The 13,447-nt window shown below is 42.6% G+C and overlaps 1 protein-coding gene across 1 annotated transcript in view; it reads left to right on the forward strand.

The window, feature by feature from the left end:
* Positions 1–1,077: 1,077 nt before the first annotated feature.
* PDE11A (phosphodiesterase 11A) overlaps positions 1,078–13,447 on the forward strand; it is a 218,185-nt gene continuing 205,815 nt past the window's right edge. The window contains exon 1 of the mRNA XM_050969014.1: positions 1,078–1,239. Within this exon, the coding sequence (XP_050824971.1) occupies positions 1,078–1,239 (162 nt within the window). The remainder of the gene's footprint in view (positions 1,240–13,447) is intronic.

Below are 13,447 nucleotides of genomic sequence, written 5' to 3' on the forward strand. Positions count from 1 at the left end.
ACAAATGGGGCATCTCCTGCATCAGAAGGTGAGTTTTTTTCACAGGCAGGTTTCTGGCAGTTTCAGGGGGACAGCAGCCTGGGGGAGGTTTCTTGCCCCTTTTATTTATAACGCAGTTGCCATATTTTATGTAAACCACCTTGTATACTCTGCTGAATGTGTCACCTCTGTGTGATTTCCTTATAGATCTGGTCTATTTAAACAAAAACAAACTTTCAACCATTGTTGGGTTAAAGGTCCTCACTATATGGGCTAGTTAAAGGTGGTACACAATCTCTGTCCCTATAGTGAAAATGTTCTGTTTTGGCCATTTTAATGCCAGAAGCATCAGTATTGAGACCTTTGTCATTTTAGAAGGAAATCCTTAAAAAAAAGTTACATAAAAGGGATTATTCCGATTGTAGGTGACATCAGTTAACCTACAGATGCTACTAATTAGGGTATTCATTCAGTATTTGTGTTCATTGAGTTTATGAAAGATTAGGAAACATTGGTTGAGATCTTCAACCCCTCTTTGACAGGTAAGCTGTCTATATTGGTGTAACGAGGCTCCAGCTAGGGGAAGATTCTTGGGCAGGCACAGTGGAGACAGTTGTAAAGCTGTCTTTCAAGAACCCTGGTGTAAGGGGTATGCTAGGATGGGAGGGATGCATCAGCAGTGGGCCACAGTACTGCAGATATTCTGGGCAGAACTTTGACTCTAGGGTCATCTAAATTACCATGAGCTGCCAAGATTTAGGAGGGTACCTCTTACTTCTGGGCTGCACGTTTTGTGTTGCACCTTGAAGAGCGGTAGCACAGAATCTCAGCTATAATGGTTTTAGGTGGCTATACTAGAGTTTATTTAAAAAAAAATTAAAAACCAAACCTGTTTACAGAATGGGCAAATGACATAAAGGACTTCCAAAATTTTTCATCTTTTTTGAGAGCCTCTCTTTTTTCTCCTACTTAGCTAGACCAAAGTAAAAGTACGGCAATGATGGTAAATGTAACCAAAAGAGTAATCTTCGTAATCTTTTAAAAAATATTGTACAATTTCATTTTTCTGATTTGCTTTGTCATAGACCAAAATGGGTGATGCTGAAAAAGGCAAGAAGCTCTTTGTTCAGAAATGCTCTCAGTGCCACACAGTTGAAAAAGGGGGGCCACACAAGACTGGCCCAAATCTTTGGGGTCTGTTTAGTCGCAAAACAGGACAAGCTGCAGGATACTCTTACTCAGATTCAAACAAGAACAAAGGTAAAAACAAAAGGGTGACATGGGGTGAGGTGCAGGACTGGAAGCATAAAGAAGCAAAATTAATTCCATTAATTCCATTCTTGCTATATCTTAAAAAACTACCTTCATAGCTGTTAAATGACAGTATTGCAAGATGAACCTGAACCACATCTTCAGAAGCAAAGTGCTTTTTAACTGAGTGCTCTTCCAACACATCTGTTCTTTGATATCTGGCTATTTACATCCTTTTTAGGATATTACATTAAAATCTGCTTTCTGACAGTGCCTATTTCTTGAAGGGACGTTGGTCCTTTAGTCTGATCTTGCTTCAGTTGGTCACTACTCTCTACTGGCATTGCATTGGTGTATAGTCTCTTTACTTATTGGCACTGGACTAATTTTAGCTCTCTGATTATTATATGCTGATGTGTCCACATGCACGGTTCTAATACAGATGATTGTGAAAGTAAAGAGGTGTTTAAAAGAATTGTTACATAATTAGATATAATGGTGTTCATTTTGGGTTAATTTGGGTCAAGGTATTCGTAGTTTAAGTTATTTAAAACCTTTTGGAATTCCTTGACTCTTCAGTTTTACTGGGATCCTGCCAGGGTAAGGGTGGGGCATTTAGTGTTATACTGGGGCCTTAGTTATAGAAAGGGATCCATTTATCTAAAGAAATCATGTATTTCATTGTTAGTGTCTGTTCTAAAAGTGCTCGTGTGAACTAATAGTGCAAGTGATTACTACAAGTAAGCCATCAACAGGATGTCTAAATGTACTTTAGACTACAACATAATATATCAACCATATTAGTCAATTTATCTCATGAACACAGAGGTCAGACATAAGCAGTGCTGCTATTACTAATCTTTGAGAAGCCTTCACTACTGTTGACCATAATCTCTCATTGATATGCCCATGAGAATTAAAGGTGGAAGCTAACACTGAAGCTGTTTCATCTTGTAAGTGGTTCCATTCCCTGCTCTAGCAGTCTTTGGCATTAGACTATGGCACTACAGGGGTTCACCTCCAGCACTCCTGTTGATTATATATTTGGGCCTGTTTCAGTACAGCTTACCATCACATCTAGTCCAGACTGCGCCAAGGTAACAGAAATCCAAAACAAGAGTTTACACAAACAAAAGTTTCTTCCACCCTGCTTATGCTTCTCATCAGTCCAGCCTCCATGTTCACATCCCAATCCCTCTCATCTACCTTTTAAGTCTTTCTGATACCTTCCCTGGAATCCTTTCATGGTCTCAGAGCCTTCCACAAGAACCTCTCATACTCCATGTAGTCCTCCTTTAGTTTTGTCAGCCCTTATAAGGCCCAGTTTCAGGCTATCACCTGACCCCATTTAGTCCTGCCTCTTCTGGTTAAACTGGAGTTAATTATGGCCCAGGAGAGATGATTGAAGAGGGCTGGCTGCCTCAGGCTTCCTGGCCTTTAAAGGGGTGGGCCACCCTGTTACACACCTGTTCCTGTTAGAGACATTCCAGAGAGTAGCCATGAAATTGCTGTTTCTTTCTGAAGGTCCTCTATTGCCACCTTTCATGTTCAACATTTATGAACCCACTGTGGGAGGAAATACAGTGTGAGCTAGGAGTGTCAGTATGCAGATAATCAGCTCTCCATCTTTTTAACAGAATTACAAGTAGCTTTCCCGCTGCTCTCCCAATATCTAGGAGAGACAGACAATAACTAAAGCTAACTATTTACATCTCATCTGAAAAAGATGGAGGTGCTGCTGACTTGGCAGAGGGAAATGCTTTAAAGAGCTGGCAAAATTTATAACCACTGTGTATAATCAACAGTTTCTGTGAACACTTTTGCCAATAAATGGACAATCTCAGGCTTCAAAAGAGAGCTTGCTCAACCCTAAGTAAAGATCATATTGATTTAACACACAAATCTGAATACATTACTGGAAAGCATGGTCTCACTGGCTCTTGAATTATGAAGATATTTGTGTAGATTAAAAGTAGCAAACATTATTCAAAAGTGTTCCGGTTGGTGAACTGGCTTTGAACAGTAATCTTTCCAAGATGCTCAGTATAATCTGGATTATAAAAATGAGTCAAAAATAAACACAGTATGTACGAGTTGTGTGTTTAATGTGAAATGTGTTCAAGCAATACTGAAAACTGGATTTAATTTATCATTCATTCTTTTCCCCCCTCCTTTGGCATTTAGAACATAAACTGAGTAGCTTACTTTCAAAGCTGCATACCCTAGATTCTGAGATCTTGAATATGCTTGATAAACTTAGCTACATGTGGAGTCAAGGGGTAGGATATTAATAAAATGTAAGCAATTCATCATTATTGTCTAAACTTTCGAGGTGTTGTGTGGAATGAAAATACACTGATGGAGTATTTGGAGAACCCTAAGAAATATATTCCTGGAACTAAAATGATTTTTGCTGGCATTAAAAAGAAGAATGAGAGAGCAGATGTTATTGCATACTTGAAAAAGGCAACCTCTTCATGAAGTGTTCTTACAACTACTGTTATGTCAGAAAGTGTTTCAAAATTTGAATCTCTTGTATCAGTATTCATGTTTCAGTAGTCTGTTAATATTTATTAGGTACTAGTCTTAGCATCTGAAAATATCAGTCTTTATTTGATTTTTGCTAAGCCTACTACCACAACAAAATAAGAGTGAGCACTATGTAAACTATTTCTATAATGGGAAAGGTGGGCATGGCCCTGTACAGACATTTCAAAAGAAAAATATTGTTTCCTTTTCCAAGGAGCTTCCAAATGAAGGGTCTAGTCCTGCGTATACTGGTATATATCTGGAATTATACACATACCCGAACAGTCACACTGATTTCAATGTAAAGTTGTAAGTTAGTACAGTTACTCACAAGTGCAAGTGGTTGTAGCAATGGACCCTAATGCTTCTTCCTTGAAGATTTTACTTAAGCAAAATTATCTACAAAATCAGTGAGGGCTCAGCATTTAGCAGGATTCAGCCCTAACTTAAAAGAGCAAGGGATGACAAACAGTGGAGAAAAAGCCAGTCAGCTTTGTATCAAGATGTTAGTATAAAAGTAAAGCTGGAGGGATTGGATCAGCTACAGTTTGATCTGTGGATAATTTCAAAACTTTAGCTCACTCCTTGTATTAGAGTTCCTTTGTGTGTTAAAAGGACATAACTGTCCACCAATGAGCAGTCTCTTAATTACAGTTTTTTTCACTCCATGTGTTCACTACATGAGTCAAATATACTAAAGATATCCAACCCCCTTACTATAAAGAAACAAACAAGGTCTGGCATAGCTCAAATGATGGTAATAATAGCAGGAATACTTTCACCTTAAGTTCATACTCACAACTGTTCCGGTAGCCTATATAAAATGGAATGGCTTAGCCTGGGTCTGAGAGGACAGGATTACTACCTGAGCTGATAACTTACTTGGGTACTTTAGAGAATTCAAGGATTATACGGGCATGGAAACTTCATTAAGGCACTTTGGGCTCAGGCTGTGAAGGTCTCATTTATTCTGTACCATACCTATTATAGGGTTATAAATCTTGCACCTTTCAAATGGCAAACCTTAAAAACGAGTTTAGAGTGGGGACTGAGGAAATTAAGAGCATACATCCTTAAACAGTGAAATCTGCATCTATTTTATATCTTTTTATAAAGACTGCTTAGCCATACTGCTGACAGTACTAGGTCTTCCCAGAGTTCTGTAAATACTGAGGTGTTAACTTACGTTATTGTTAAAGGCTGTACTTTCATGTGTTTGGCCATTGATGATCTGTGCAGAGTGTATCCCAATAATATTAAAGATGTTAGTAAAAAGAAAACATAATACATTAAGCATTTAAATTTAATTTTAAAGCATTTAATTTTTTTACAATACTAATTAAGCACTACATTGTAACTATATAAAGTACTATAGTGATTGATGCTAGAGAAAAGATGTCTTGGTGGATCCCTCAAACTTTTCCCTAGCCTCCCCATCATGATTCCCATCCCTCTTAACAATATGAAAAAGTTAGCATCATTGTAACCCCCTGGCATTATGACCCAGAGGTTGAGAATTCATATCTTAAAATTTGTAGGGTAGGTTATCTACAAGTTCTGGCAGGTATCACTGCAGCAGTTTAGGATCAGTTCGCATTTCTAAAGGTCAGCTTCACAATCACCAGAGCTAGAATTTTTTTTTTTTTAAATGAAAGGGAAGGGAAAGGCAGATGGTTGCAGCCCCCCTGAAACTTGTTTGACTCTTTCCTTCCAGCACCCAGGTTAAGAACACTTGCCTTGGACAATTAAACAAACTAAAATATACTTCAGCATGGTTAAGGTCAGCCTTAGTTGAATGAAGACAGCACCAATACAATTCCCATTTATCGATATAGCACCAATCAGATATATAGGTATTGCTCATAATCCCTACATTGTTCTGGCACTTAGCAACCAAGCCTTGCAACATTCCATTGAGGTGGGGGAAGTACTGTAATCCACATTTTAAGGAAGGAGTAATTGAGGCCCAGAACAGTTAAGTGACACAGTCAAGAGTATAAGTCTGTGCACAGTTGGAACTAGAACCCAGGTTTTGCTCCCATACCTGTTCTTTTAGCTACAGATAGACAATCTTTCCTCTCTCTGTTTACAGATAAGAATGTTGTATTAATTGTGTTAGACTCTGCTATTAAAGTAATGCATCCACCTGTAGTTTGGAGTGACAATTTGATTAAGGGTCTGTAACTTTTCTAAGTGACACTTTAAAACTTGCCTAGAACAGCACTACATCATTTGCCCTCCAGAAGCTGGCAGTGTTAGGACTTGACCTTGCTCCTGCTAAATACAGGGAAAAATTCTGCTTTTGACACAAATAGAAGTACGAGTAGGCCCACCAAGAACACTATGAGGTAGCGAGTTCATAGAAGTCTGACCATTTCTGACCCAACTTTTTCACCTGTAATAGAAGGTAATATTTACTCTTACTTTACTCCAAAAAAGTGTTGTGAGATTAATGTTTGTACAACACTTTGAAGCTGCAATAATGATATAAAATGAACATGGCACACATGTCAATCCTAACAGTCTTCAGCAGTTGTCCCAAAATGCCCCATTCCATGAGATAGTGACTGCTCTGGCCACAATTGTGGATGCCACTGCCTATGGGTCATGGAGAACAGAAGCCATTTCCCATTTAAAATTCCATGCATGTTTTTGAAATGCCTTTTCCTGACTGCCACCTTGGCAAGCACACTCAGCAGCTCTCCCTTCTCCCCACCTGACCATGTTGGCTCCCGGCACTAGACACACTCCTACCTGGAGTATACAGGAAACATTGGATCTCCTGGGCCTGTGAGAAGAGGCTCTACAGACCAGCTGCAGAAACAAACATCTGCAAACAGATTGCAGGGGTGATGCAGTCAAAGGGGTAAGAAAGAGACTAGCAGCAGTGCCACAGGAAAACGATGGAACTGTGGCAGGCATACCACAGGGCCAGTGAGGAACAATAGATCTGGTGATGAACCACACAGACCTGCCACTTTTACAATAAGCTGCCTGCCAAACTTGGTGGAGACTCCACTAGCACCCTGCAAACCACTGTGGATATCTTGGAGGAGGATGAGACTGAGACCCTTGCTGTGAACAGTAAAGAGAAGAAGGTAGAAGAGGAGGAAGGAGACATGGCGGGAGGAGATAGTCGAGCTATGCTATGAGCCAGTACCTGTTTGAGACTACACCATAGTCTAGCCAGTCCCACCAGCAGAGCACGGGCCAGCCCAGTAAAGGGGACGGGACCTTGGGTAAGTGTGTGCATGCATTTTTCCTTACAAATTTTAAATGTAAAGATGGTTGCCAGCTCAACCCAAAGTTACAAAGCACAGCTACTGACTTCAAGGTTCTACTTGTACGAGAAGAGGTAGCAGTACAAACAAACAATATAGGACAGTTGGTATCTGCTTTTGTTTCCCCTCAAGTTAGGGGTAAGCAGGCCCATACAGAGCAGTTTGTTTATGTGCATAGGGATGTCTCTTTATTCTCCTGAGATCTCTCAATGAAATTTTCACAAAGATATGCTGCTATTCTCTCCCAAAGGCTTCTAGGAACAGCTGTCTCATTTCTCCTCTGCAACAGGATGCTTTCTCTGTGATTAGTTTGGCTGGCCCCATTGCAGTAAACAAGTTAGTGGCACATGGGGCCAGGCAGCTTCGGGATACTAGTAGCAGCTGTGCTTTCTGTGTCTTTGTTACCCTTAGGAGTGCGATATCAGTTAAAACCACCATTGCCTGTGGAAAATAGTGCCAGTATTCAGTGCCACTGTCCTATAAATATACCTATGTAATAGGAACTGAAATTTTACTGTTTCATGCAACCAAAATTCCTTCCCCCTCTCCCTTAGCAGGCCCTGCTCACTATAGCTGAACTGGAGAGCAGGGCTGTACAGAGGTGCTCCAAAGCTGAAGTGTCAATAACCATGTCTTACTAAAAGTTTTTATGGCAAAAAGGAAAAGGAGGTTTGAAAAGTTATACTTCCCTTTCCATTGTGTCTGTAAATCCAATAAATCTGTCTGTTTTTATCAGCAGCTACCACTGCAGCCTTGAGGGATGCTCTCTCCATACCCACAGAATGCCTGACTTGAGGGGAAGGAGAAAGAAGAGGATTGGGGGGGCATGTTCAGCAATATACTGCAAACCCGTGCTGCACTGGACTGCAAACAAAAGGCCTGGAAGGCCAACGTGGCAAACAGCGTGGAGAAAAAAAGAACAGACAGGAGAAATGCCCAGGAGTCACAGCAAGAAAAGGAGAGGGTGATGCACCAGGACATAATGGGTTTCCTCAGGCAGCAGACCCAAATGCTGTAGACCCTAGCTGACTTACATATCCAAAAATCCTGGACTCCCCATCCTTTGCAGTCCTTCGAGAACTCCATGGTACCACCTTGCTTCGTCCCTTCTCCCCCACATACCATGTGGCATCACAGGCAACATCCTTACCCCTACTAGTCCCCACTGTGGAACAGCAAGGAAAACCACAGCTTCACATACATTGACCTGTGAGAACCCCGGTTGATGTATGTGTAGCCACAAGGAACTACATTTGTGCACTGAAATATTTGCTGTTTTCCCATTTTTAAATTCTGTTCCATTAATTTTATTGCTGGTGGGTTTTTTAACCTTTTTTGCCACTTAATACATTTCTGTTTATTGAAAATAAATTATCTTTATTAGTTCACAACACACATTGCAGAATGTATAGTGGTACTCAAAGCACACAGTACTTGTAAGTGTACAGTACCACAGAACTCATAGGTTTCAGAAAACACCCATTCATATTTATAAATGCACAGAAAGCACTTCATGATCAGAGCTATAACACAGTCATAGTTATAAATATACAGGAAGCACTACACAATACCAAAACAGCACAAAGCCCAGTGGAACAGTTCAGTACAGAACACTACTGTGGCTGACAATTAGTGTTCTTTCAAGCCTCCCGCAACTGTATAGTTCCACATTGAGTTCTTGTAATGGCCCTTGTGTTTGTTCAAAGTCTGGCAGCCACTTCACCCTGGTGGCAGTTTCCCCCCTTTGCCTAACAGACGTGATGCAGGGCACATCATCAGGCAGCTATAATAATTGGGATTTTTTTTCTCACTGATATCTGATCTACTGAGTGTCCCTTCAATCTGCCAAAAGCACATTCCACTGTCAGTCTGCACCTGCTGAGCTAGTAGTTGAAATTTTCCTTGGTTCTGTCAAGACAGCCAGTGTGCAGCTTCACAAGATATAGGCTACGTCCCCCAGAACACTGTTCCCATTTCAGTATCATCAGCGGTAGTTCACCAGTCAGAAAGAATATCCTTTTGCAACTTTCTGAACAGTCTTGTGTTTTTAAAGATGCAAGCTTCATGCACCTTCCCTGACCAGCCCACACAGATGAGTGAAGCATCCTAGTGATCAACCACTTACATAACCATAGAAAAGTACCCTTTTCTGTTGATTTACTCTGTGGCAAAGTGGGCTGATGCCAAAAATAGGGATGTGCATGCAGGGGCAACTCATGGATGGAGTACAAAAGGTCAGTGCCCCTCCAGCAGCCAGCCCAGGTGAGGAGAGGAAGGAGCGGGGCCAGAACCTCTCCTCTTCCAGCCACACCACCTGGGACACTGCCTGGTGTGGCACAGAAGCTGACTGGGAGAGTGCCTGGCTGCGGCAGCAGCAGGCTGCCTCCTACCCAGGCTCAGCTTCTGGGGACAGAGGCCGAGCGAGTTGGAGCCCTTCCAACCCTCTAGCATGCTCAGAGTCAGCTCCTGTCCCCAGAAGCTGAGCCTGGACATGGAACGGGCTGCCACCGATACCGCTATTCCTTGTCCAGGCTCAGCTTCTGGGGACAGGAGTCGAATCGGAGCATGCTGGGGAGGGCGGGGGGGGCTCTGACTCACTCAGCCACTGTCCTGGAAGCCAAGCCCAGGTGGGAAGTAGCCTGCTGCTGCCACAGCAAGCATAGGCAGTGGGTATCACAAGCAAAGGTAGGCTGTGTCTTCCCAAGCAGCCTAGTGTGGCCCCGCGCACACTCTGCACCCAGGCCAGGCCCCCTCCTGCAGTTCCTAGAGCGCTCAGGCTGGCTGGCAAGGCCGGCTCCAGGCACCAGCGAAGAAAGCAGGTGCTTGAGGTGGCCAATGGAAAGGGTTGGCACGTCCGGTTCTTCAGCGGCGGGTCCCTCAGTGCCTGTTGGAGTGAAGGACCCACCGCCGAAGAATGAAGCAGCGTGGTAGAGCTGCCGCCGAAGTGCCACCAATCGCGGCTTTATTTTATTTTACTTTTTTTCCCCGCTTCGCCACTTGGGTTAGCAAAAACGCTGGAACTGGCTCTGCTGGCTGGCCCAGGTTGGCTGTCCTGCCTCCCACAGGGAATCAGGGCGGCTGGTGCTGGGGCCGTGCCGCACGGAGGCTGGCCGTGCCATCCAGTGCACTAGGGGCGGGAGCCCTGCCGCCCAAAGAACCAGGGCTGGGACCTTGCCCCCTGGCCACCTGGCGCTGGGGGCTGCAGTGGGGGTGCTCTGGGCTCCTACAGCAGGATGGGGGGAAAGATGTGGAGGGGCTGTTCTGCACTGGGCAGCATCCAGGAGTGGCTCTGGGGCTTGACTGCCAGGAAGAGCAGCTGAACGTGCCAGGGGGAGCTGGTGCAGTGGGAGGACAGAGCCCCCTCTCTTCCCCCAGGTAACGTGGGATTGGGAGGGGATGGGGAAGAGTGTGGGGGCCCTGGTCTGGGGCAGGGAGGAGTCATGTGGGGAGATCACATGTCCTCCCCTTTAGCTGGTGCCCCCTTTGTATCCCTCCCATGAGTCTTGCATGCCTCACTGCAGTTTGGGAAACCCATCCCCACAAATCCATCCACTATGTCCCGCACATTGCCCAGAGTCACAGTCCTTTGGAGTAGTAAATGATTAATGACCTTACACACTTGCATGGGTTTTCCTACTCCAAAATGATTTCCCACTGAGCTGCAGCAATTTGGCATTACAAGCTTCCAGAGTGAAATCATTATTCACTTTTCCACTATCAACACAGCTCTCATTCCGGTGTCCCTGGGCTGGTGAACTGGGGTGAACTTGGCACACACATCCAGAAAGATTGCCTTCCATATCCAAAAGTTGCATAGCCACTGCTTGTTATCCCAAATCTGCATTACAATATGATCCCACCAGTCAGTGCTCTTTTCTCAGGTCTAAGAGCAGCACTCCACCATCTGCAGCTGTTCTGTGAATGCCACCAACAACCTTGAATTGTTTTTCATTGTGTCCCTCAGAAAACGATCCTCTAAAAAACTGTCATATCACCCACAGTTGCAGTACTTTCTGTGGCTCTGCAGTTAAAGGAGAATTGTGCATCCTGTATTTGCAACATTCATGAGAACACTGCAGACTTCCACATTTCTGTGAGGGATGGCGGACAATGGAAAATGGCATGAGGGCTTATGGGACTTTTTTTTTTTGAAGTGTGAAAATTATGGACTATGGATGGCATTATAGAATGAAGGAAGTTGCATGCTGGGAACTTGATGCCTAGCTCCCAGGGTGAGTCATTTTTACCTCACAACACATCGTGTAAAGTTCCCAAAAGGCAGTGCGACAAACAGCAGTGTATGTCATACTGGGATACCTTCTGGTGGTGCAGCACGCTTTGAATTGACACAAGCACTCCTGGTAAGTATATGTAGTGCCAGTGCAAGCAGCCAAGTATGTATGTGCCCAAGTGATATATAACGTATGCTGACAAAACTTGCATCAACCAAAGTCTGCAGTGTAAACACGGTATTTGTAAACAAATGTTTAAATGCATGCTTAAAGAATACTTAATACAGCTTGTGTTTAAAATATCAGGTTGTACTTTACTGGTATTCCACCTCCCACCCTCTCATTAAGTTCCTCGTACATGTATTTAAATGCAAGATATCAAGTTAACATTTACATTTCTATACTTAAGCACACACATATAACACATTCCCCTCTCAGAAATTATTTCTCAATCTTAATAGTGTGTATTACCTGGATGTCTTCAGAACTTCAGGAAAAAAAAAAATCAGGTACTCAGGTTCCTCCAACACTTCAGAGTCAGACAGCAAATAAGTTTGGGATCAGTTGGTCTCCTCAGTTGCTGCTGGAAAAAAAAATCTGAAGCCTGTATCCAACGTGGTACAGGTATTTGGATTCAGCATTTAAAATATCTATTCCCTGGAGTTACACAAATGCTCAGAGTGAAAGCCTATCTTTTCCACATAAATCCACTTAAGTCAGGTGAAAGATTGAAAATTCTTATCTGAGGTCTGGCCCTGTTGTGTCTTCACCTGAGACAGAAACCCAATTTAAAAGAAAATTAGTAGCTAAGGCCAATGGAAGTTAGGAGCCTAAGTACCTTTGAGAATCTAGGCCTAAGTTCCAGATATTGTGTAGCCCCTGCAATGGCAATGGTTCCCTCCCATCTCTCTTCTAGGTCCTTAAAATACACCGCAATGGACCAAACATTATCCTAATGGAGGGCTTAGTAAGTACAGATGGAAAGCATGGACTCACCAGTATCCAAAGTGGTGCAGATACTGCATCCGAGCTTCACAGCAGATGCCTTGCTCCTTCACTGACCAGACTGATCTTATAACCTTTCCCACCTTCAGCTTGATTTGCATCTGAGAGCTGGGCTGAAGATGCATTTTCCCCAAATGTTTAAAGTTCACTCTCAGATTTCTACCCAGGGTGAGTTTCAAAATTCAAAGTTGCAAGCTCAGAGAGGTGTTAAGTGTCCCATTCGTCTCAACGACATGTTCTCAACTGAAAAAATACCTGATGGTGACTCATACAGTCTCAACCAATTGCTATGAGCCTAACTGGAGAAGCAATATGAAGTCAATACAGAAAGGTACATGAGTAACATACACATTACACTTCTTTATCGGTCATGCATCCGGTAAGATCAATCAGAGACTGGAAAGTCATTGAAGAAATTGTAATAGGCCTTTTTCTATTCTTTATGTTACTTGATGGTGTACACAAAGTAAATGAGCAGAGTATTTAGGGTTCTCATGTACCTTACTGGTTAGTGTTCAGTTCTATGCCCAACACTGCAGTAAGAGGTAAATGAATAAGTTATGGTAAATGAGTATATTAGACAATGTACCCATTTACAGTGCATTACAAAACAGGTAAGTGAATGTGTTTTATTACACTATTATGTATAGAAAACAAAAGAGTAAGGCACATGATTATTTGTAATGATTTTGTCATTTGTCAGGGATACATCCTGAAATGGCATCAATAATGCAATGTTGATCTATATCCAAAATCATATCAAAACACCACTCACTGGAGAAAAAAAAAATTGACAGCAAATGAAATAGACATTTTTATGTAACATTGAAGCAAAAACCCATGCTGTAAAATAAACCATAAAAGGGATAAGTACATGAAGTTAAATTGTTAGTTTTGTATGTCAACTTGCAGAAGACCTCATAGTCCCACATACACACATATTACTATTGATGTTCAATGGGCAGTGACATGTGAGTGCAGGCTACATCTTAATAAATGAGCAACATAATTTTCAAGCAGCAAACAAACCAAACAACTTTGTCTCAATTTATCAATGTCTGTGGACATTCCTTGTCCTCCCTCAGCTTGGGAGAGGGGATGGAGAGAGGCTTGAACATAGTGGCAACATGGCTTACACTTCCACCAGGGGTTGTTTTGAACAGGGCTTGC

The sequence above is a fragment of the Gopherus flavomarginatus genome, chromosome 10, assembly GCF_025201925.1.
Source record: "Gopherus flavomarginatus isolate rGopFla2 chromosome 10, rGopFla2.mat.asm, whole genome shotgun sequence".
Lineage (NCBI taxonomy): Eukaryota > Metazoa > Chordata > Testudines > Testudinidae > Gopherus > Gopherus flavomarginatus.